Source organism: Liolophura sinensis, chromosome 9 (genome assembly GCF_032854445.1).
Source record: "Liolophura sinensis isolate JHLJ2023 chromosome 9, CUHK_Ljap_v2, whole genome shotgun sequence".
Lineage (NCBI taxonomy): Eukaryota > Metazoa > Mollusca > Polyplacophora > Chitonida > Chitonidae > Liolophura > Liolophura sinensis.
Genome location: NC_088303.1, coordinates 4,624,200 through 4,649,986, shown reverse-complemented (window position 1 = coordinate 4,649,986; position 25,787 = coordinate 4,624,200). Strand labels below are relative to the sequence as shown.

Genomic DNA, 25,787 nt, shown 5'->3' with positions numbered 1-25,787 from the left:
ACATTTTGTGGGATGTAGAAGCTGTTGCAATTTTAGCTGTTGTAGAAAATAAAGCACCAATCATTGTAGCCATCTTGTTTACTTTGGAATGTGCTAGTTGTCATGCTGTACAGCGAAGCCCACAAAACATGGTGACACACTTTCACCTACGGAGTTCTGTACTCCATGATTTCTGCCTTTGGCAAAGTTTATGATCTGTTCAGTAAAACCATATATCATCTGGTGTCAGCTTGAACACTGTTAAACAAGGCACCTATCAATCACTTGATGCACTTTCAGACCCTTCAGTGTAACAAGCCAATGTCAACTGCATGAACAAACAAAACACTGTGATTATTAGAACTGAACTAAATGATATTCCTTATAAATTGACTAGAAACACTCATTAATTTTAAAGTGTATTTTAGTGAAATTCTAACAGTTGTACCTGATGGAACAAGACAGAAACTGGGTGTCTTTTAGTGAAATTCTAACAGTTGTACCTGATGGAGCCAAGACAAAAACTGGGTGTCTTTCAGTGAAATTCTAACAGTTGTACCTGATGGAACAAAAACTGGGTGCCTTTATTGTTACTGTTATTTCTTGTTAATAGTGACAATGGCTGTGAAGGGATCAGTGACCATACCTGAGCTTGAGGATTGCAGGACTTTGTGTTATTGTTGACTGATCACAAGGTTCGATCATCGTTACCACTGATACTCTAAATATCTGAGGCTTCTTTGAAACCAGGGTCAGAATTTATACTTTATAACTGTTCTTTTAATGCTAGAAACTTGGATTAGCTGTTAGAAATAAAGGCAACCAATCAGGATTGAGTTACATATAAATGGAAATCCTCATGCAGTTGAGAAAAAATATACAGCCTTTTTTACAGTTGGATTCAGGCCGAAACTTTCTGATGAAGATGAGGCTTGTTATAGAGGAACCTATTTTTAATTGGTTCAGGCCAACGGAGTATTGGCAGATTTTCCTCTTGTACAAGGAGGCGCTGGTGTTACATAGGACTTGCACGTCACAAGCCTTTTGTTGTATGACGCGAAACATAGTGCGTGCTGTGACATATTTGGTTTACCTACTGTGAGGTCATGCTGTTGAGGCTTGTGATGCTGCTGGTATCCCATTCCAAGTCAGTATTAGATGTGCTCAAAAAGACCAGTACGGCTTTTTTGTATTACAGGTGTTCTTAATGCCTTGTTCAGCCAGAGGTGAAATGTTTACCCAGATTGTATTTATCATTTATACATTAGTGTACAGTAGCTAAATTATTTGTCCTCTAGTCACCTAAATCATCCTCATCAACTTATAAAGGTGTGACCAAATTATGGAATTGTCAACATCCACCTATAAAAATGATCAAATTTAGGAAGCCACAGGTAACATAAGAGGGATAGTGTATTTTACCTAAACTTTGGTATGTAAAACTGCACTTTTATAACCATGTACAGGCCTTAGAATGATTCTTCTGATGCCAGTTATTAAGTTTTTCTGTAAAGAAATTAATGGCAGTTCACCAAAAACTCTATGTGTACATGTAAGTGTCCCTATATAAGGTAGACACAGAGGAATCATTTAGAATCACCTAAATGTGGCCCTTAAAAAATGAGAAACTTCAGGTGAAAAAGTGAATAATGTGACATTTTTCCTTTCTACATTCCTTATAAACTTTACGTTTGGTTAACAGGCTGAATGTTTCTCCAAGACTACAACATTTCTCAGCGTTCAGAAAAATGTACAGGTAGATGTCACATCGGATGTCAGAATATATTTCTAATATCATTCACTGTTGATTGATGCCGGTGAAAAGTGACACCATGTGTAGTTAATTTTACCATCATGTACATGTACTGTAACTTGCTCAGCAGCTTCATGGATGATATAAAATTTTATTTTTTGTCCTTGTCTTTTTTTTTTCAAAGGCCTGCAAGCTGCTCTATCATTCTTACCTGATTCTCCAAATCAAATAATTAGCATATGCTGTCAAAAGTGTGCCCATGCATAAACTTGATTTATTATATTCCTCAGCAAACTTTGCAGCATTGTCACCTATTTTATGCATAAACATTAGAGACCTATTTCAATTTTAAAGTCAGTAGAGTATGTTGATTTACCTCTGCATTGTTCATCATTATTTATCTTCACCAGACCTCAGTAACACATATTGTTATTCAGTGCAAAGAGTTTATCTCTGTTCTTCTCTAACCCCAGAAAATTTTATTAATCACCAACATGACACTAGTGTGAAACTGACTAGACTAAATGTTAGAGTTTTTGTATTGTTGTATTTTTAAAATCTAATTATTTAGGATATTTACATCCAATGCCTTAAGCCTATGCTAGGGGTGGAAGGGAAGAGGATTTAGTTAGCAGTTAGTTAGCTCATCAATTGAGTCACTGGAGCATACAGAACACGGGCAGCCTACCAGAGCCTACCTGTTTGAACCCCAGCTTATGGATATTGAGTACCCCTTTATGTGACCAGTGAGGATTTGGGGACTTTGCTAGCGTCAGGTGGAGATCTGGATTTGATGTGTCATATTGTGGGATTGATTCAGTTTTCTTCTCATTTGTTATTAGCTTTATGTTCTATATCAGGACTGCAAGTCAGGCCACATTTGGCACCAGTGCAAGAGAAGAAAAAAAGTATGTGTGTCTATTTCTGCCCTTTTAGGAATGATTTAGTAGCTGACATATTTTAGTAAATGGAGGAGGCGTGGCTAGCAGAAAGGATGGAAGATTTAACCACTGAATTCAGGATGTCCTGGAAATAGAAAATCTGTCAACATTATCATGACATAGGAACGAGAGTCTCTAATTTGAAAGACTGACGTGTAAAGCAAAGGGACATAGTTAATTGAGAGGTATAGCATCTTAGCTTTACATGCATAACCCCCCCGAGTGCTGGATGTGTACTGGATGAAGGTGGAGATGCGACGACCGGTACTGCTCATAAAATAAGGACACTTTCTCATTTCATAGATATTTAGGTGCTAAGAAATTACCTGAGTGAATTCTGAATTGTTAAGTGTTCCTCAGGTGTCCTGAGGAAAAAAATGGAATATTCTCCTTGGCTTTTGTGGCTGACAGGAAGTTATCTCAATGGAAAATCAGGAGTCTTTTGTGTGACAATTTTGGCTTTCATTAGAAGACTCTGCCAGCTTTAGCTGTGTGATAATTGTGTGTGGTGATAGAAAAGCTGATTATTATGTGGGACAGGAAGGGACGGGCCTCTACTGGCTTCATACACGACACTTACTCAGGAAGACATTTGTACATCTCTGGACTGTCCCTTGATACCATGAACAGATTTAGGACTGGCACTTGTAAGTTACTTTGTTTACTTTTTTATTTTATAAATTTTTGCCAAATTATAACTGCTATATTGATTTTATTTCATTTACCAGAAGTGTGTAAGATTTCTAGTATCACATGTGTTATGTGTATTATAGATTAGCGTGTAGTGTCTGGGCACAGATTCGTAGTTATCGTATTTGATTGGAGAGTTACTCTATACTCCTGCATATTTCACACATACGATAGCAGCCACAGATTCATAAATGGATATAGATATTTGAAGGCAAAGAACACACTAGGATGAAGAACAAGTCAGATGAAAGACCATGAAAAGTTGTCTGTGAAAATAGATTGATTAATTTTTTTAGAATATTTTGTGACCTAGTAAAATGCATTTAAAATTTTGGATTCTATACTGGCCTTTTCTAACCATTCTGGGAGCAGTGATGTCACTTCAGCTTTTTGCTGCTTAACACACATAGATTGCTACACTTCATCATTCAGAATGCATCTTCATTTAGAGCCATGAATGTATTCAACAAATGGACCTAGAGTTGACTATTTCCAGCTAAAAATATTTTTCAGAATATATTTGAATAGTAATTGTGTCAACACGCAGGAGGTAAAGGAATTAGAGTAATCAAGGCACTCCAAAAATGGCAACACATCAACATGAACTCAGTATAGGATTTATTTATATTTTGATTCGAGTTTACGCTGTACTCAAGAATATTTCATGATGGCCAGCCCAGAAGAAACCCATGACCATCTGCAGTTGCTGCCAGACCTTCCAGATATAACAGCAGATGAAATCAACATGAGCTGGGCTCTAACTCACAATGATCTCATTGGGGAGAAGTGTCTGGGTCATTGTGCTGCGCTGGCTTGCTAACCACTATCAGCAGAGCCAACTGTTAGGCTCTTGTGGATTCAGTCTTGTATGATATATGAGTTAAATTAAGGATGTATCTGCTCCTCCTATTAATTAGATCTTTTAATGATTTATGGCTTTCCAGTGGATATACCAGTGAATTTAGATATTATTGTCTATATACATATATTATGATTTAGTCTTATTGTCTTTATATACTTGTTTCTACATCATCCATGATTCTTGATTGCAATTGGCCTGATCAGGCTGGTTAAAATGTTGACACTCGTCAAAGCTGCAGGCCATGCCCAAAGGGGGTGTATAAATCACACTGGGGGATTTAAACCCCCAGTGTGTCAGTTACATATATCACATGTAACACTTAAATGAGCATTTATGAATACACATAATCTGGATTTTCATGTGACATGTAAATTTTGGGTGAGATAAAGTGTCTCTGAGCTGCTTGTATTTACATATATGTATTTGCTGGTAGATACTTGGAGATCCTTGCAGTACAAATTAAAATTCATGGTTCTCCAGAAGTTTAATAAACATGTATATTTGTTAATTTACTTGTGCAATTACAAATGTCAGCAAAGGTGTTATTAGGCTATATGTGATATATGTACTTGTATAAGAGCTGGGTTAAAGTCAATAGTGAACCAGAATAGGACTGGGTATTTCCTCTTTCTAAAATTTTTTTCAGTGTTTAATTATTTTCTTTTCCAAAAGAAATAGCATCATAAAAGCTCAGATAATTCTTATGATTCCAAAATGGTTCATTTTTTCATAATTCGTATGACTTCGTACATTTGGGTTTCTTTTAGGAACTGAAATTGTTTGTGTTTGTTCCCATGGTTCACAGGGCCAGCACATGTATTTGTAGCACATGTACCATGTTTGTTCTCATGATTCAGGGCGTCAGCACATGTAGGCTACCTTGTTTGTTCTCATGATTCACATGACCAGCAGATGTAGACTACCTTGTTTGTTCTCATGATTCACATGACCAGCACATGTAGGCCACCTTGTTTGTTCTCATGATTCACATGACCAGCACATATAGACTACCTTGTATGTTCTCATGATTCACATGACCAGCAGATGTAGACTACCTTGTTTGTTCTCATGATTCACACGATCAGCAGATGTAGACTACCTTGTTTGTTCTCATGATTCACAGGGCCAGTACATGTAGGCTACCTTGTTTGTTCTCATGATTCACAGGGCCAGCACATGTAGGCCACCTTGTTTGTTCTCATGATTCACAGGGTCAGCACATGTAGGCTACCTTGTTTGTTCTCATGATTCACATGACCAGCACATGTAGGCTACCTTGTTTGTTCTCATGATTCACATGACCAGCACATGTAGGCTACCTTGTTTGTTCTCATGATTCACAAGGTCAGCACATGTAGGCTACCTTGTATGTTCTCATGATTCACAGGGCCAGTACATGTAGGCTACCTTGTTTGTTCTCATGATTCACAGGGCCAGTACATGTAGGTTACCTTGTTTGTTCTCATGAATCAAAGGGTCAGCACATGTAAGCTACCTTGTTTGTTCTCATGATTCACAGGGTCAGCACATGTAGGCTACCTTGTTTGTTCTCATGATTCACAGGGTCAGCACATGTAGGCTACTATGTTTGTTCTCATGATTCACAAGGTCAGCACATGTAGGCTACTATGTTTGTCCTCATGATTCACAGGGTCAGCACATGTAGGCTACCTTGTTTGTTCTCATGATTCACAGGGTCAGCACATATAGACTACCATGTATGTTCTCATGATTCACACGACCAGCAGATGTAGACTACCTTGTTTGTTCTCATGATTCACATGGTCAGCACATGTAGGCCACGTTGTTTGTTCTCATGATTCACATGACCAGCACATGTAGGCCACCTTGTATGTTCTCATGATTCACATGACCAGCACATATAGACTACCTTGTATGTTCTCATGATTCACATGACCAGCAGATGTAGACTACCTTGTTTGTTCTCATGATTCACACGACCAGCAGATGTAGACTACCTTGTTCGTTCTCATGATTCACAGGGCCAGTACATGTAGGCTACCTTGTTTGTTCTCATGATTCACATGACCAGCACATGTAGGCTACCTTGTTTGTTCTCATGATTCACAGGGTCAGCACATGTAGGTTACCTTGTTTGTTCTCATGATTCACAGGGTCAGCACATGTAGGCTACCTTGTTTGTTCTCATGATTCACAGGGCCAGTACATGTAGACTACCTTGTTTGTTCTCATGATTCACAGGGCCAGTACATGTAGGCTACCTTGTTTGTTCTCATGATTCACAGGGCCAGTACATGTAGGCTACCTTGTTTGTTCTCATGATTCACATGACCAGCAGATGTAGACTACCTTGTTTGTTCTCATGATTCACAGGGTCAGCACATGTAGGCTACCTTGTTTGTTCTCATGATTCACAGGGCCAGTACATGTAGGTTACCTTGTTTGTTCTCATGAATCAAAGGGTCAGCACATGTAGGCTACCTTGTTTGTTCTCATGATTCACAGGGCCAGTACATGTAGGTTACCTTGTTTGTTCTCATGAATCAAAGGGTCAGCACATGTAAGCTACCTTGTTTGTTCTCATGATTCACAGGGTCAGCACATGTAGGCTACCTTGTTTGTTCTCATGATTCACAGGGTCAGCACATGTAGGCTACTATGTTTGTTCTCATGATTCACAAGGTCAGCACATGTAGGCTACTATGTTTGTTCTCATGATTCACAGGGTCAGCACATGTAGGCTACCTTGTTTGTTCTCATGATTCACAGGGTCAGCACATATAGACTACCTTGTATGTTCTCATGATTCACACGACCAGCAGATGTAGACTACCTTGTTTGTTCTCATGATTCACATGGTCAGCACATGTAGGCCACGTTGTTTGTTCTCATGATTCACAGGGCCAGAAAATGTACCTTGTTTGTTCTCATGATTCACAAGGCCAGCACATGTAGGCCACGTTGTTTGTTCTCATGATTCACATGGCCACTACATGTATATGGTAAAGTGAATGAGTACTGAACACATTTACGGGTTTATTTCTTCCATTTTTCATGAAAATCAACCTGTGCTTCTCTTGGGTTTTTTTCCAGTATGGTTATTCCTTTCTCACTTCACTGTTAGTTCACACCAATTTGAATTTTATTTCATGGGCTGAAAATCTTGTTCCAATTTCAGAGGAGGGTATAAACATAAAAATATAACTGAAAATCATTTACTTTGTGGGAAATGTTGAAATGTTGTCAGCAGTTTTTCCTGTTGAATTGTAAAAACAAAAAATGAAGTCTGACAAGATCAAAATGTAGATTTTAAATTATTTCTGTTCCATTTTGGATTTTTTTAGAGTTGGCTCTCTGTAAACATAATGTATGAAATTGGTATTTGCTTTTCCTACACATAAGCATGAGCTGAGTGAGTGCAAATTTGCTCTCCATCCTTCTGTCTTAACAAGTCTGGTATGCCCGTACAGTGTCATCCCCCAGAAGCTCTGGCCCCTGCAGCTTTGTGGAGTACCAGACCCTGAAGAGAGAACTGGCAGACAAGAACAGTGAGAGAGATGAACTTCTGTATAAGATCAGGGTGAGTACACAAGCTTTTCATCACCATCTGGACTGATGTTGGTTCTATCACATTTTGTAGGAACGCCAAATATTTTCATTTACATTTGTGTCTATAGTGGTAAAAGTATTTGCAGTTTTTTTGTAACTGCGTCAAGAGTGATTTTGTCTCCAGAATTAACTTGTAACAATCAATAAAAAACTTCCCATCTTTTGTGCATGAACACTTCAAAGAATTCTGTATTCCTAATATTAGATTTGTACATAACATTTATAAGAATTAGTCTAGGAGAACATAATATTGAACAAAATGCTATGGTGGCTGCATGGGTGTTTTTATTTCTTGCCTTTAATCACTCCAGGAAGAAAGCTGTGGAGTATATTATACAACATATTTGTATTTACTATTATTGGAAGACTTATGCTATGCCCTGAACAGTGGGTGAATCATGAGTGAGTGAAAATACTGATGTAAAGTGGTTGTGCGTATCATAAATACACTGGGAGGTGGGGTGAGGGGAGAGGGGAGGGGAATTGTCAAATTGCTTAACTCCTAAAACCTCAAAGGAGTACGTACCGGATGGATAACTTTCTAGGATCAGTCACAAATTTATCACTTTTTTGGTCACATATTTAATTGTGCATGTTGATGGTACAACCCCAATATTACTGGTCACATATTTAATTCTGCACGTTGATGTTACAACCCCAATATTACTGGTCACATATTTAATTGTGCATGTTGATGTTACAACCCCAATATTACTGGTCACATATTTAATTGTGCATGTTGATGTTACAACCCCAATATTACTGGTCACATATTTAACTCTGCATGTTGATGGTACAACCCCAATATTATTGGTCACATATTTAATTGTGCATGTTGATGGTAAAACCCCAGTATTACTGGTCACATATTTAACTCTGCATGTTGATGGTACAACCCCAATATTACTGGTCACATATTTAACTCTGCATGTAGATGGTAAAACCCCAATATTACTGGTCACATATTTAACTCTGCATGTTGATGGTACAACCCCAATATTACTGGTCACATATTTAATTGTGCATGTTGATGGTACAACCCCAATATTACTGGTCACATATTTAATTGTGCATGTTGATGGTACAATCCCAGCATTACTGGATTTGATCAAAACCAAAAATGAAGATATACAGATGAACGCAGATATGTCTAAAGCACCTTTGGTTGTTATTTACATGTATCTGGTATGAATGCGACTAGATATTTCTGCAGCTAAAAGATGTTATTTCAGAGAATGGAAAGAACTGTTAAAATTTATGGTTGTTCTTGTGACCTACTGTTGTAGATGCATTCCAAAACAGAGACTATGATCTAGTGTTACTTGGGATTTTCTCCTTCCTGTCTTTACAGACACTGACTGACTCAAGCAGAGAGCACAAGTCACGTCTGGAGAAAGAGGAGGCGACGAGAAGGCAACAAGTGAAGATTCTACAGAAGGCTCACGAGGACCAGCTAAAGGAGAAGGAACGAGTGATTGTGAACCTGAGGGATGAAATCGAGGAGAATGCAGCACGCATGAAAGAGCTCCAGCAACAGTTTCAAGGTAGGCTGACAGTACCTCCCAGATACAGTTCATCTTCGTTACTTGTAATAACAGGACTGACACATGATCTGATGAAATGCTCAAACCTCACACTAAAACTTGATTTTTATTGTACATGAATGTCACTCTGTAAGCAGCCACTTGTGGCCAGTGATGTCAGTCAGAGAGATTTTGTTTTCATGATTGAGCTGCATGGATCTGTGAGACAAGAATTCAGGCATTTGTAGAAATGAACTTTTGTGAGTTTTGTGTCAAACAGATGCAGGTAAACCTGTGAGATGTATTTAGATTCGTTTATTTATACAACAGGTAACAGAATTTATAGTTGGAATGTTTGGCCCACTGTCATAAAGCATCTTGAACAAATCCTGTACAAATACACAAGAAACTGTGAAGTAATTAAAAAGAAGATAGTGCACATACTAAAGGAGGGTGTGCTACCTGATCAGGCCTCTGGGTAAGGAAGGTGCACATTGCCATGAGGCAAACACAGCAAAGGTTCAATCCCGGCTGTGGAGAAGAAATTTGTTCTGTCATGCCACAGTGTATACTGTTCTTTGAAGACCACGTGTATTCCTCCAATATGGTGTGCATGATTGTGTGTTACATGTGGGAAGGTTTGTCACTTGCCAAAGATCACAAAGTTATGCCAAGCACTCTACTTCCTTGTAAGGCCAAGAAATGACTGTCATATGGTATAAGTAACAGAGTTTTGAGTATGGCATTCAACAACAAGGAATCAAGCTGTCAATCATCTGATTGCCTGATTGGGTTATAACACACCTGTACATATGTGTGTGTCTTTATCTAACTTTGTCACACTGTAATACCATCAACAGGGCACAATTCTAGCCATAGCCCTCCTTTAGCCAGCCCATCCCCGGAGATTGTGCAGGAGCTACACAGACTTCAGGCGGAGAAGGTAGAGTTGACCCGTGAACTGACCAGATTCCAGGAGCAACTGAAATCTATGAACAAGAGCACCACAGAAGAGGCAAACCTTCTACACAAACAGATCAAAGCTCTGAAGAAAGAGAAGGAAATGTGTCTGGTAGAAATAACAAAACTGAAGAGTTTAGTACAGGTGCGTGTGTATTCATTCTTAGGGAATTAGCGGCAATCAGTGGTCCACGGTACTCTCTTGTGTAGTTGTTAAAAGTGAGCTGGAGCTGCCATCTACTTACGTCACACATGGAAAAGCTTGCAAGTGTAACTTACTGAAGGTCAGTGGTTTACTTCAGGCACTCTTGTTTCCTTCACCTAAAGTAAATTGGTGACTGTTGTATGAGGAAAAACTTCTTAAGTATGACATTAGACCATAATCCCAATTAGGGAGGGAAACTATGCTGTCACAGTTACAGCTAAAAGGTGAATGTTACTTCATATGATATCATTTGAGATCCTTTTTTTTTTATATGATTTCAATAAAAATTTTTGTTGTTATTTTTTCAGAACTCTGAGACAGGACCTTGTTCCACTGACAATGAGAAACAAATTGATAAACTTCAGCTGGAGAATGAAAAGCTTGTCCACCAGGTGGCCGATCTTCGTCACACGCTGACAAGCAAATCAGGCGGGATGTACGGGGAACATTTACAGGTTAGCAAGTCAGGTTCCCATGACAACCATGGAGCCAGTCTTTGATAGGATTGTCATTGCAGTGTGGCTAAAGTAATAGGGTTGTCTGAACACCATAAATGTTGTAATCCTTGGCCATATGTGTAAAGCCCTTGTCGTGTTAAAGAATGCGTGAATATGAACTCGTTGTAACCCTTGGCCAGATGTGTAAAGCCCTTGTCGTGTTAAAGAATACGTGAATATGAACTCGTTGTAACCCTTGGCCAGATGTGTAAAGCCCTTGTAGTGTTAAAGAATGCATGAATATGAACTTGTAACCCTTGACCATATGCGTAAAGCCCTTGTCGTGTTAAAGAATGCGTGAATATGAACTCGTTGTAACCCTTGGCCAGATGTGTAAAGCCCTTGTCGTGTTAAAGAATGCGTGAAATCAAACTTGTTGTAATCCTTGGCCATATGTGTAAAGCCCTTGTCGTGTTAAAGAATGCGTGAAATCAAACTCATTGTAACCCTTGGCCAGATGTGTAAAGCCCTTGTAGTGTTAAAAAATGCATGAATATGAACTCGTTGTATCCCTTGGCCATATGCGTAAAGCCCTTGTAGTGTTAAAGAATGCATGAATATGAACTTGTAACCCTTGACCATATGCGTAAAGCCCTTGTCATGTTAAAGAATGCGTGAATATGAACTCGTTGTAACCCTTGGCCAGATGTGTAAAGCCCTTGTCGTGTTAAAGAATGCGTGAATATGAACTCGTTGTAACCCTTGGCCAGATGTGTAAAGCCCTTGTAGTGTTAAAGAATGCGTGAATATGAACTCGTTGTATCCCTTGGCCATATGCGTAAAGCCCTTGTAGTGTTAAAGAATGCATGAATATGAACTTGTAACCCTTGACCATATGCATAAAGCCCTTGTAGTGTTAAAGAATGCATGATTATGAACTCGTTGTAACCCTTGGCCAGATGTGTAAAGCCCTTGTCGTTTTAAAGAATACGTGAATATGAACTCGTTGTAACCCTTGGCCAGATGTGTAAAGCCCTTGTAGTGTTAAAGAATGCGTGAATATGAACTCGTTGTATCCCTTGACCATATGCGTAGAGCCCTTGTTGTGTTAAAGAATGCGTGAATATGAACTCGTTGTAACCCTTGACCATATGCATAGTCCTTCTCGTGTTAAAGAATGCATGAATATGAACTCATTGTAACCCTTGGCCATCTTACCCAGATACGCTTTTGGTCATCTTTCTGACAATTGATGATTTTGTTTGGGCTCTTATTATTGCGCTCGTAATTTAAATTTGCCTTGATCTTTCCACTTGGACTTTAATTTAGCTCATATTTGCTTTAATAGTACCAGGTATACATAGAATTTGTGAAAGTCGGCACACAATGCTGAGTTTTTGAGAACTACATGTTAATCTGTTTTTTTTTTTTGATGAGCTTTATATTCTTATGTGGTGTTTTATGTAGCTCCAGTGATTCAGTCAAGCAGGATGAATGTACGTATGCATATGATGCGTTCATTGTTCCAGAAAACCAAAAGCGAAAATCACAAACTAAAACTACAATTGGATTCTATGGAAGAGGAAATGCTGGAGAAATCTGAGGAACATGACAAGGCTGTGAGGCAGCTGAAGTCACAGAACCTCAGACTGATGAAGGAAAAACAGTACATGACTCAGCAAATACGCAGCATGAGGGAAGAGGTGAAAACGTTACAAAAACAGCTTGAGGTGACTGCAATTTGCTCTGTAGTAAATAAGCACAAAGCTGACCAAGAAATTCAGTGCAAAGTAGATACATTTATTATTTATATGTAAACCTGAAAAATCAGAATTTCTTTCAGTGATAAAAATGATATTTCACATGATTAGATATCAATAGTGTTATTACATTTGCTTCATAATATTTCAGCCTCATGTGAAGTAAACGTATGTATTTATGTCTTGGCCTGGTGGTGTAAGTAGGCTACAGCTCCTAAACCCTGCTTAACTTGTTCAGATGCACAAAAGTAATGATATTGTCAAAATTTCAGTAATAAATAGAATATTGCAGGGTGAAGATTGGATACTATAGATATTGTTCTTGTGAAAGGTCCTGAGATATCATCTGTATGTATGTATTTATGGAGCCTTGAAAGCCAAAGGTTTAAAGGCTTAATTTGACCACTTACGTTTAACTCTTCTCATATTGCATATCTTGTTTCATCAGGAATAAATTATGGAAATAAACTTTAAAAGTACATAAAATGCTTATTCAGATAAGTTAGCAATGCTGATGCTGGCCATAAACTTTAGTGAATTCTGAAAAATGGTTTGTTGACTCTGGATTTTTATTGTGTTTACCAATTGCAAGGTGAAGGGGGTTGACTTCAATTCAGGCGATTTACGCCAGTCTTATGAGGAGACCCAGGCAGCCAATCAGATGTTAGGAGAGCAGATCCAGAGGTTAAAGGGCATGTGTGATGAACTGAAGACTGATCTGTACAACACACGCAATCACAACGCAACCCTACAGCAACAGGTCAGTCACTCAATTTTGTAAAATTCTCCACCTCGATGAAAGATTTGGGTTTACACTGTATGAGTACAAGCATTATGGAACAAAATAAGCTTCATGTACTGTAAGTATGTGACAGGATGACAGCTTTTGTGGTACAAGTTTGTTCATGGAATTCAAGAAGTTAAATAATAGATATTTGAGCAATATGGTATGTGTCACTTTGAGGAAAAGTACAGGTTGCATAGAAATGCTGTCCATATGCTTGCTAAGCACATGATATTTCACGTAATTTGTAACTTGTGTGTCTTGGATGTAAAAGACGCAGCAAATGGTATCTAAATTTCAGGTGAATGACTTTACATCAGAGGTGGCAGAAGTGAATAGACAAATGGCAACTGAAATCCACGAGTTGGAAAGGCACAAAGAAGAAGCAGTGGTGGCAACCAGAAAGGAAATGGAGCAAAAATTCCGATCCCTGCGGACAAATTACGAGAAATTGAGACTGAAGTTATCACTGATTCACCCGTTGTTAACAGAAGTGCTAGATTCCTATGAGAGACTGAAGCGGGAATGTTATATGTTCCCAGAGTTGCTGAAGGCTTCTGTGGAGCACATCAGACAGGAGGTTAGTCAAGGGAGCATTAGTCAGGGGAATGTTAGCCAAGGGAACACATCAGACAGAAGATTAGTCGGGTGAATACAACACACAGGAGGTCAATCAGTGGAACACATCAGACAGGAGGTTAGTCAGGGGAACACACCAGACAAGAGGTTAATCAAGGGAACACATCAGACAGGAGGTTAGTCAGGTGAACACATCAGACAGAAGGTTAGTCAGGTGAACACATCAGACAGAAGGTTAGTCACACATCAGACAGAAGGTTAGTCAGGTGAACACATCAGACAGAAGGTTAGTCAGGTGAACACATCAGACAGAAGGTTAGTCAGGTGAACACATGAGACAGGAGGTTAATCAAGAGAACACATCAGGCAGGAGGAGGTTAGTCAGGGGAGCATAAGTCAGGGAAATGTTAGTCAAGGGAACACATCAGGCAGGAGGTTACTGAGGTGAACACATCAAACAGGAAGTTAGTCGAGGATTGTTAGTCAGGGGAACACATCAGACAGGAGGTTAGTCAGGGGAACATATCAGAGAGGAGATTATTGAGGGGAACACATCAAACAGGCGATCAGTCAGGTGACTGTTAGTCAGAGGAACACATCCAACAGGAGGTCAGCCAGGGGATTGTCAGTTAGAGGAAGACATCAAACAGGAGGTTAGTCAAGGTAACACATCAAACAGGGGACTGTTAGTCAGGGGAACTCATCAGACAGGAGGTTAGTCAGGGGACTGTTAGTCAGAGGAACACATCAAACAGGGGACTGTTAGTCAGGGGAACACATCAGACAGGAGGTTAGTCAGGGGACTGTCAGTCAGAGGAACATTTCAAACAGGGGACTGTTAAGTCAGGGGAATACTTCAGACAGGAGGTTGGTTAGGGGACTGTTAGTCAGAGGAACACATCAAACAGGAGGTTAGTCAAGGGAACACACCAGACAGACGGTTAGTCAGGGGAATGGTAGTCAGGGGAACATCAGACAGGAGGTTAGTCAGGGGACTGATAGTTGGAACACATGAGACAGAAGGTTAGTCAGGGGAAAGATGATCAGGGGAACACATCAGAGAGGATGGTAGTCAGGGGAATGATTGTTAGGGAAGATATTAGATAGGAGATTAGTCAGGACAACACATCAGACTGGAGAACATATCAGACACGAGGTTAGTCAGGGGAATGATAGTTAGGGGATACATCAGACAGGAGGTTAGTCAGGGGAATGGTAGTCAGTAGAACACATCAGACAGGAGGTTAGTCAGGGGAATGGTAGTCAGTAGAACACATCAGACAGGAGGTTAGTCAGGGGAATGGTAGTCAGGGGAACACATCGGACAGGAGGTAAGTCAGTGGGGTGGTAGTCAGTAGAACACATCAGACAGGTTTGTCAGGGGATTGGTAGTCAAGGGAACATGTCACACAGGAGATTAGTCAAGGGAATACCTCAGACTGGAGGTTAGTCAGGAGAACACATCAGACAGGAGGTTAGTCAGGGGATATCTCAGACTGGAGGTTATAGTCAGGGGAATACCTCAGGCAGTCTGTGAGGGGAATGGGAAGAATATGAGAGTTTCCAGTCACAGTGATTAGAGTGCAGCAAAGTGATGTCATTTACTGTAGAAGAGGGTTATATATAGCCATGGAACATATCCAAAAACAATCCAAGCAATCTTCTGGAGTTTAAGTTGGATGTTAACATATCAATAAAAAATTTATTCTCAACAGCAATTATAGATTGCAGCTGTAAGTAGTGGTACCTGTGTACCATTTGCTCCAATAATTCAAGTTGCACCCACTTATAAACCATTAAAAATAATGAATGTGGTAAATAAATGTTTTAATAAGGAAAGTCCATCTTTTGTTTCAATGATTTATAACAGAAATGGGATATATGCTCAACTAGATAAACGTGTAATTGGAGTTGAACAAATTGGACTCAAGGGAGACAACTCTAAACAAATGTAAGCACATCAAGGGGAATAACTGATCTATGTGGCAGTACTGGTAGCTTACAGTGGTTATTCTGCTATATATGTTTTCAGACTTATTCGGCTATTAGTGAGATCAGCAAGCAAAACAAAGATCTGTTACAGAAATACAGACAAGAATTAACTCTCAGGAGGAAAATTCACAATGAATTGGTGGAACTTAAAGGTATGTGGCATGTCTATCACAATGCTTCAATGTACATTTTACTCCTTGATAAAGATTATTGACGTACCATAGAGAAAAGAAGCAAACACAATAAAAATATACTACAGTATTTGTGTAAAAATAGTTTTCTCTGTGTTACCCAATCTCTCTTGTAATAATTGTTTATTATATCAATAAGGAAAATAAATAAATATATGTCACTTTTATAAACTTAGGTACCAGAAATTTCCCATGATTTAAGTTCCTGCCGTATATAGAAGACTGGAATTTACCGATTAATATCACTATCTGATGTTTTATCAATGTGGTCCCTGTTCGTGCATTTTCTCATTTTCTCACTTGCTTCAGGAAACATCCGTGTGTTCTGTCGCGTCCGTCCCCGTACCAAAGAAGATTTGGCTCAACCTGGTAGTGAACTAGTGGTATCATATGATGCTGATGATGACACTGTGGTGAAGATTTTCCATAAAGGACAGAGGCAGAGTTTTGAGATGGACAAAGTTTTTAGGGAGAACAGCTCACAGGTTGAGGTATATTTTACTCAGATACTGTCTAATCAACTGTTATGGGTCCTCGCTAGATGGCTTATTGAGGTAAGGGTTATCCTCACCAGCTCAACAGCCCCTGAGGTAAAGGGTTGTCCTCACCAGCTCAACAGCCCCTGAGGTAAAGGGTTGTCCTCATCAGCTCAACAGCCTCTGAGGTAAAGGGTTGTCCTCACCAGCTCAACAGCCTCTGACCAATGAGGCTGCAGACTTGGAACCAGGTCTTGGACTTTTTCAAGTGATTTTATTAAAGTCATTTGATTTGTCAGTTTCCTGTGAAAGGGCAATGACCTCCAATCATTAATTTGGTAATAAATATGTAGGTAAAATTTTTTATTTAAACCAATCAAATAAACAGATAATTAACTTTTTTATTGAAATATACTCAGGTACATTTGACATGAATTATACTGGGTCTATGCTTGATTAATGTGTTTTGTTTATCTTGCCCTAGGTGTTTGAAGAAGTACAGTCCCTTGTGACTTCCTGTATTGATGGTTACAATGTGTGTATATTCTCCTATGGACAGACAGGCTCAGGGAAAACCTATACCATGGAGGTGAGACATGGCAGACTGGACAGATTTGCTCATGAAAATTTCAACATTTCACACCTCACTCATATGTATATTTGTACCGACAGAAAGATGGGATGAGACAAATTTTAACCTTACCCATTCATGTACATGAATGTGTGTTTCACCATGTGTCACATTTGAGACAATTACATGTAAATCGTCAAAGTGAGACAAGTTTGAATAGGCTGTGATATATCGTGCATATGATACAAATACATAGCCACAATGCGTTCATTAAAGTGCTGTATCTGTTGGCCTAAAAATTTACCTGAAAAGTTGCATTTTTACAGGCAAATATAGGTAATAAGAAAAGCGTCTAAAGACCTTTCTAAGATCAGTACAGCAGGTAGAAGGAGTAATGTTGCCATGGAAGAAACTTGAGGTCAAATACAGCACCTTAGAAAGGAGTTGTCTTTATTTATGTTCTAAATCAGTTTGTAGAGTAACTGCTAAACCATTACAGATTTTCACAACAGAAGAGTCGTGTATTGCAGTCTAAAACGATGTATTGGTATATTGTTACTAGCCTGGATGTTCACGATGTTTTGCTTGTAGGGTACCCATGGAAGTGAAGGTATAAACCAAAGAGCTCTTCAGCTCTTGTTTGAGGAAGTCACCAGGAAGGGCGGTAACTGGACATACACAATCTGTGTCAGTGTCTTAGAGATCTACAACGAGTCCATCAGGTAAGTATTCAGATGTAATTAGAATGTTTCATGAACTGTTCTGTGGTATTCATGGTAAACATCAAAGCGCATACATTGCACTGTTCACGGTAAACATCGACTGCATCACACTGTATGGTGCACATTGAATACATTCATCACACTGTTCATGGTAAACATCAAATGGATGCATCACACTCTTCAACGTACACATCTAATGCATTCATCATACTGTTCATCCAATGCATTAATCATACTGTTCACATCTGGTGCATTCATGGTGCATGCCGAATGCATTCGTCTAGCAGTGAAGCATTTTCTGTAATCCAATGCTTTTTAATCGGGTGAAGAGCATTTGCTGTATTTGTGAGTGACACATAGGCCCACTTAAGAATGTTGAAAGTATTATGGCACATTTAACTTATGCTTTGCCTGTAAATCAACTTACATGTATAATGTTTGAAAAGCTTTTGGCAATACTGTTGTCATTGTACATGGATTACATGTCATGTGGGTCTGGTTACTGCTTCTTTGGGCAAGAACAATGTGGACATGCCCTTATATGCCTACAGCGACACCAGAATTCTTCATTGCAAGTCAACAATGAATAGCAAGATCAAATGTTACCCTGCAAAAGCCCCAAGAAGAACCAACAAATAATGAACCTACATGTACAATGTGACAGGTGCTCTGCCCATTGATAATAACTCATCTTTGCCACCAGGAATAAAGGCCATGCCTATCCTTGTATGCTATTCATTATACAACTGAGAATAGTATGCATGGTATCATTATGAACTTATCTGCATATTAATCTTTAGTGACTTTACTCTTTCTTGGCTCCTCAGCAATACACCTACATGTATCAAGTAAATCAGATGACCAGCTGTGGAGAAACCCGAAGAACATACATGCAGATTCTTTTCTTCACTTGCAGTACAACATTTTTCATTAGACTGACTTGTAGTCATCACTTTCATTAGACTGGCGCTTCGGGACCGGTAGATCCAGGATCAATCCTTGGTCGAGTCACACCTAAGACTTTAAAAAGAGGAAGTTGTAACTTCCTCGCTTGGCGTTCAGCATGACGGGGATAGTGCAACGACTGGTTGACCCGTATCAGTATAATGGCTCGGGCGGGTCGGGGCGGCTTACTTGCCTTCGGTAAGTCGTCTCAGTGATGCAGCACTAAATAAAAGAGCGGTGGAAATCCGTCCTGCAACAAGGAGGCACATTACACGTGCATGCACCCTAATGATTCCTTCGTCGTCATATGACTGAAAAATTGTTGAGTACGACGTTAAACCCCAAGCACTCACTCACTCACTCATTAGACTGGCTTGTAGTCCTCACGTTCATTAGACTGACTTGTAGTCCTCACTTTCATTAGACTGACTTGTAGACCTCATTTTCATTAGACTGACTTGTAGTCCTCATTTTCATTAGACTGACTTGTAGTCCTCACTTTCATTAGACTGACTTGTGTAGACCTCACTTTCATTAGACTGACTTGCAGTCCTCATTTTCATTAGACTGACTTGTAGTCCTCACTTTCATTAGACTGACTTGTGTAGACCTCACTTTTATTAGACTGACTTGTAGTCCTCACTTTCATTAGAATGACTTTTAGACCTCACTTTCATTAGACTGACTTGTAGTCCTCACTTTCATTAGACTGACTTGTAGTCCTCACTTTCATTAGACTGACTTGTGTAGACCTCACTTTCATTAGACTGACTTGTAGACCTCACTTTCATTAGACTGACTTGTGTAGACCTCACTTTCATTTGACTGACTTGTATTCCTCACTTTCATTAGACTGACTTGTATAGACCTTACTTTCATTAGACTGACTTCTAGTCCTCATTTTCATTAGACTGACTTGTAGACCTCACTTTCATTAGACTGATTTGTAGACCTCACTTTCATTAGACTGATTTGTAGTCCTCACTTTCATTAGACTGGCTTGTAGTCCTCATTTTCATTAGACTGGCTTGTAGTCCTCACTCTTATTAGACTGATTTGTAGTCCTCACTTTCATTAGACTGACTTGTATTCCTCACTTTCATTAGACTGACTTGTAGTCCTCACTTAATGGCTGTATCGTGAAAACATCCATGTTAATCATTCCAGGGATTTATTAAGAAAGGACAAGGTGGATAAACTGGAAGTAAAGATGAGCCCAGACCGAGGCTACCATGTTCCTGGTTTGACCTCTGTCAAGGTTACCAGTCTCAATGATGTCAATACGGTCAGTGTAGATGTTACTTAAAGGGATTATACATTTGAACTGGGGCTCAAGTAAAGCTATGGTAAACAGTATTCTCTGGCAAGCTGTTCTCTGGGTAAGGGTGTCAGTCTCTCAGGAAATTGGTGACAGTCTGTTCCCAGGGCTTTGGTGGCAATTTGTTCTTGGGAAATTTGTGGCAATGAGTGGTGTACACTGCTTATAGAGTTGTGAGGGGTCTTTCATGTATACCTATATGTAGTTAAACTGGTTATCATGAAGTAGGATTTACATATATAACAAATGCAAACTGGCAATAGCTAGGATATTCCAGAAAAAGTCCACAGAGACTGGAGTTTTACACCGTACTCAAGAATATTTCACTCTGTTTTCAGGTATTTTTCCTCCCCCTCTGTTGTCAGATATTTTCCTCCCTTCTCTGCAATCTGGCATTTTTCCTTCTTCTCTGTTGTCTGGTATTTTCCCTCCATCTCTGCTATCTGGTGTTTTTCCTTCTTCTCTGTTGTCAGGTATTTTCCCTCCCTCTCTGCTATCTGGTGTTTTTGTTCGCTCTGTTGTCAGGTGTTTTTCCTCCTTCTGTTGTCATATGTTTTTTCTCCTCTTCTGTTGTCAGGTAACTTTTCTTCCTCTCTGTTGTCAGGTATTTTTCTCCTTCTATTGTCATATATCCCCCCAACTCCTCTGTTGTCAGGTATTTTTCCTTCCTCTCTGCTATCTGGTGTTGTTGCTCACTCTCTTGTCAGGTATTTTTCCTCCTTCTGTTATCATATAGCTTTATCCCCTTCTGTTGTCATATAGTTTTTTCCCCTTCTGTTGTCACTTATTTCCCCACCCCCCCCCCCCCCTTTCTCTTGTCAGGTATTTTTCTCCCCTCTCTTTTGTGAGACATGTTTCCGTTCTCTCTGTTGTCAGGTATTTTCTCCTCTCTCTGTTGTCAGGTATTTTCTCCTCTCTCTGTTGTCAGATGTGTTTTCTCCCTCTGTTGTCAGGTATTTTTCCTCCCTCTCTCTTGTCAGGTATTTTTCCTTCCTCTCTGTTGTCAGGTATTTTTCCTCCCTCTCTGTTGTCAGGTATTGTTGTCAGGTATTTTTCCTCCCTCTCTGTTGTCAGGTATTTTCCCCTCTCTCTGTTGTCAGGTATTTTTCCTCCCTCTCTGTTGTCAGGTATTTTTCCCCTCTCTCTGTTGTCAGGTATTTTTCCTCCCTCTCTGTTGTCAGGTATTTTTCCTCCCTCTCTGTTGTCAAGTATTTTTCCTCCCTCTCTGTTGTCAGGTATTTTTCCTCCCTCTCTGTTGTCAAGTATTTTTCCTCCCTCTCTGTTGTCAGGTATTTTTCCTCCCTCTCTGTTGTCTAGTATTTTTCCTCCCTCTCTGTTGTCAGGTATTTTCCACTCTCCGTGTTGTCACATATATTCCCCCCTCTCTGTTGTCAGGTATTTTTCCATTCTCTGTGTTGTCAGGAATTTTCCCCCTCTCTCTTTTGTCAGGTATTTTTCCACTCTGTGTGGTCAGGTATTTTTCCCCTCTCTCTGTTGTCAGGTATTTTCTGTGGGTCAGCAGAACAGAGCCATGGCGATGACCAGCATGAATGACCACTCCTCTCGCTCCCACTCCATACTGTGTGTGACTGTCCTCGGGGTGAACAAGGCCACCAACTCAGCAAGCACAGGTATATTAGCTCCTGAACAAGCTTTGCTTCTGAATGAGTTTTATTTTGTAGATGACTTCAGTTTCTAAAGGAGCTGAGGTTGTGAATGTGTTTACTACCTAAACAAGTTCATTTTGTGGAAGAACTCTGTTTGTGAATAGTTTAGTTAGTTCAGTCTGCAAACAAGCAGTGTGTTCTATTCCTCAGGTCATCTGAACCTGGTCGACCTGGCAGGGTCAGAGCGCGTCAGTAAGTCTGGAGCCGACGGGGCTCGTCTGAAGGAGGCTCAGAACATCAACAAATCGCTGTCCTCCCTGGGGGATGTGATCCACGCCCTAAGAACCAAACAGAACTTTGTCCCCTACAGGAATTCCAGGCTCACCTACCTGCTACAGGATTCCCTCAGTAAGTACATCGATGTAACCCTATGTACTTACTTGATTGGTGTTTTATTCTAAACCATTGTAGTGGGAAGAAATTTGGCTCTGGAGTCCCACAACTATACAGACAGGAAGCCAGAATGAGCGGTACTTGAACTCACAGTGACTGTACTGGACAGAGCTACGGAGTCATTGCGCTGCACTTGGCCCCAGAGGCCCCTTTAACTTTATTGTGCTTGTACAAGTAACAGTAGATGTGTTTGTTACAAAGTAAAGTGTAACAGTTTTTCAGTCCTATGACAACGAGGGGGGCCTCCGTGGCTCAGTCAGTTAGGGCGCTAGCGCAGCGTAATGACCCAGGAGCCTCTCACCAATGCAGTCGCTGTGAGTTCAAGTCCAGCTCATGCTGGCTTCCTCTCCGGCTGTAAGTGGGAAGGCCTGCCAGCAACCTGCGGATGGTCGGGGGTTTCATCCCGGGCTGTGCCTGGTTTCCACCCACGATAATGCTGGCCACCGTCGTATAAGTGAAATATTCTTGAGTATGGCGTAAAACACCAATCAAATCAATCAAATAAATATGACGAGGAATCATCAGTGTGTGTCTTTTTCCTGTGTCATCTATTGGCAAGGCAACCACTGGCACCATGCAGCCACTGAAAAGACACCAGACATGACACCCCACCCAATCACATTATGCCTTGTACCGACACTTGGCCAACTGGTCCTGTTTCGTTTCTCTAACACACCCATCTCTGTGCTGAACAGCAAGTACCATTTTTAAAGTTTTTAGTATGACATGATCTGGCTTTGATGCCATGTCTGCAGTCTTTGAGGTGGACGCTCAAACCACAAAGTTTACATCTGCCATTTACTACATCACTCATTAGAATGGAACTGCCACCTAAAGAAGTTATCATCATCATAATCTATTCTAGCGTAATGTGTTATGGCATTGTATCAGTACAGGTGGCTGTAATAGTAGATGTGGCTGTAACTACATGTAGATGTATGCTACAATAAGTGTACATTTATCACCTGTGTAGTCATAACCATAAGTGTTGCTGTACATGTAACAGTAGATGGGTGTGTCACTAAATACATGTTACAGTATCACTAGAGTGGCTGTAACCATAGTTCTGTTGCGCCTGAAACATGAAGTACTCATGTAAAAGTCTTGTGTTATTGGTAGAGACGGTAAGACTATGCCACACAGGCAACTGGTCAGTGTGATTTTCTCTTTCCTAGAGGGTGACAGTAAGACCCTGATGATAGTACAGGTAGCACCTACAGAGCGACATGTCTCGGAGACTCTCTGCTCACTGCACTTTGCCAAACGAGTGAGGACTGTGGAGCTGGGTGCGGCTACACGACGGGTAGAGGCCACCAACATTGAGGTAGGTATTGCACCAACATGCACGTGGTGGTCGCTGACAAATGAAAGACCTCACCACACAAGTATAATGGATGCTCTCACCATGCATGTCAGAAATATTGCAGGACAAGATTATGCTTAAATGAATTTTTGTATGGCAATTTTAATTGCAACTAAACAGGTTTAGGAGCGAGCTGTTCTTTCTGTCAGTAGGTAGGAATTTTTGACATCCGTCTTCTGACATTGGCCTTCTGTCTTTTATAATGGACCATACACTAACAAGGCAACACAAAATGTGATATAAGAATGAATGTGTAAAGCTTGTATGAAATAGGTAATCATTCACTAGTGAATCATGTTATGGACAAGGTGTACATGTACAGTGTACATGAAGCGCCACCCTTTTATCACCAGATTGACTGAGGCGGGTGGAATGTTTTGGCCATGAAATGTTGATTGAACAAACATTTGGGGACTGACTATTGATGTTACAATTATCTTGCTCTTATCTTAGAATAAGTCCTCCAAAATGCCTCCGCCATCCTCTGGAAGAACAGTTACTAAGACAACGAGTTATGGGAGTCTGCCTGCCTCTGGTGCCCTTGTATCAACATCCAGCTCTTCTGCCATAGCCGCTCACAGAGTCGCCCAGATCACGGCCTCCGCACCAGGAAGGAATAACTCTGCAGCAAACAAAAAGACACCCTTGCCAGGGAAGAGCCCATTAGCAAGGGCAGTAACTCCTCTGCTCAAACCAATTCGAAGGAAACTAAATATACAGTAATCTGTGCGCGCAAGATCGTCCCACAACTGATTTATGTTGTACGACATGTTAGATCAAGCTGAGTTTCCTTACCTCATGACTCACTGAATATTGTATTAAGACTATTTTTCCATTAGTTTGATCCTATGTATGCTCCAGACTTTACGCAACACAAGTATATTTTATAACGGTGCTATTGCAAACTTGTAACAGTAGACAGAAGCAACGTAAGCAAAAATGATCCATGACTTTTGCTGAGTTGTTAAGATGTACACTAAAAAAGTATTCAGCTTTTAGTGAAGTGTAACCATGCTAGGCATCAGTTTTTGTGTCCCAACTGTAAGCGTGCCATTGTACATATGAATTGTATGAAATAAATCTTATCACTTTGAACTGTTACTGTTGGAGTGTTATTTCATTGCCTCAGCAATCTTTAAGACAATATCACAGACATATCTGTACATCATTGCTGCTGCATAAACCTGTAGATGAATTGAATTATCAGCAAAGAATCCTCAAGTCTATGTATCCTGCATCTGTTAAGCCAAAAATATATGAGACATTTCAAGATGTAAATTTCATATTCAACATTATGTTTCCCTTAATCCTTTAACCTGAGAAAGTAAAAAGGGACAGGTTATGGCCATGCAGTTGACATATTTATTTATGCATCATAAGACACAGCAAGCGCTGGTCAGTTCCAGCCTTGGGCAGGGAGAATATCATTCATGTTTCTACTTGTTTCAGGCCTGTGGCTGCAGTAAGTATAAACTGGTCCATTTATGTGGTATTACATGAAGTTCACATGAATTGACTTGCCTTTCACCAATATAACCTAACACCTTCAGCTTGCCCTGTGGGGGAAAGTGTGCACCATTGAGATATCAGATGACGTTCATCTTATTCTATTACTGGCTGGTTGTTTACTCCAACAGTTAATTAAATAGTGTTCATTTATTTATTTGATTGGTGTTTTACACTGTACTCAAGAATATTTCACTCATACAACAGTGGCCAGCGTTATGATTCGAGGAAATCGAGCAATCCTGAGGAATCCCATAGCCATCTGTAGGTTGCTGCAGACCTTTCCACGTACGGCCGGGGAGGAAACCAGCTCTTGCTCAACTTGATCTCAAAGCAACCGCAGTGGTGAGAGGCTCCTCATCACTGCGCTGTGCTGGCATGCTAACAACCTCAGCAAATGGTGTTAATGGAGGACCTATCATATCATTTTGTTAGTGATTGCCTTACTGCTCTTGTGCCTAAAAGGTCAGGGGACTGCTTGACACAGAGGGTGTTACGGTCAGGGGGCTGTTTGACACAGAGGGTGTTACAGTCAGGGGACTGCTTGACACAGAGGGTGTTACGGTCAGGGGACTGCTT

The 25,787-nt window shown here is 40.2% G+C and overlaps 1 protein-coding gene across 2 annotated transcripts in view; it reads left to right on the top strand.

The window, feature by feature from the left end:
• Positions 1-24,880, top strand: part of LOC135475248 (kinesin-like protein KIFC3) — a 33,819-nt gene extending 8,939 nt beyond the window's left edge. Inside the window, exons 1-17 of one of the 2 annotated variants that reach the window (XM_064755074.1) lie at positions 3,188-3,320; positions 7,678-7,787; positions 9,168-9,360; positions 10,200-10,444; positions 10,813-10,959; positions 12,471-12,671; positions 13,294-13,461; positions 13,787-14,065; positions 16,097-16,208; positions 16,557-16,738; positions 17,208-17,312; positions 17,886-18,016; positions 20,129-20,246; positions 21,781-21,910; positions 22,097-22,294; positions 23,515-23,663; positions 24,156-24,880. In XM_064755074.1, the coding sequence (XP_064611144.1) occupies positions 3,203-3,320; positions 7,678-7,787; positions 9,168-9,360; positions 10,200-10,444; positions 10,813-10,959; positions 12,471-12,671; positions 13,294-13,461; positions 13,787-14,065; positions 16,097-16,208; positions 16,557-16,738; positions 17,208-17,312; positions 17,886-18,016; positions 20,129-20,246; positions 21,781-21,910; positions 22,097-22,294; positions 23,515-23,663; positions 24,156-24,425 (2,856 nt within the window). In that variant the 5' untranslated portion in view covers positions 3,188-3,202 and the 3' untranslated portion in view covers positions 24,426-24,880. Of the gene's footprint in view, positions 1-3,187; positions 3,321-7,677; positions 7,788-9,167; positions 9,361-10,199; positions 10,445-10,812; positions 10,960-12,470; positions 12,672-13,293; positions 13,462-13,786; positions 14,066-16,096; positions 16,209-16,556; positions 16,739-17,207; positions 17,313-17,885; positions 18,017-20,128; positions 20,247-21,780; positions 21,911-22,096; positions 22,295-23,514; positions 23,664-24,155 lie in introns of those variants that run through there. The other variant, XM_064755073.1, reaches the window with a different exon arrangement.
• Positions 24,881-25,787: the final 907 nt, after the last annotated feature.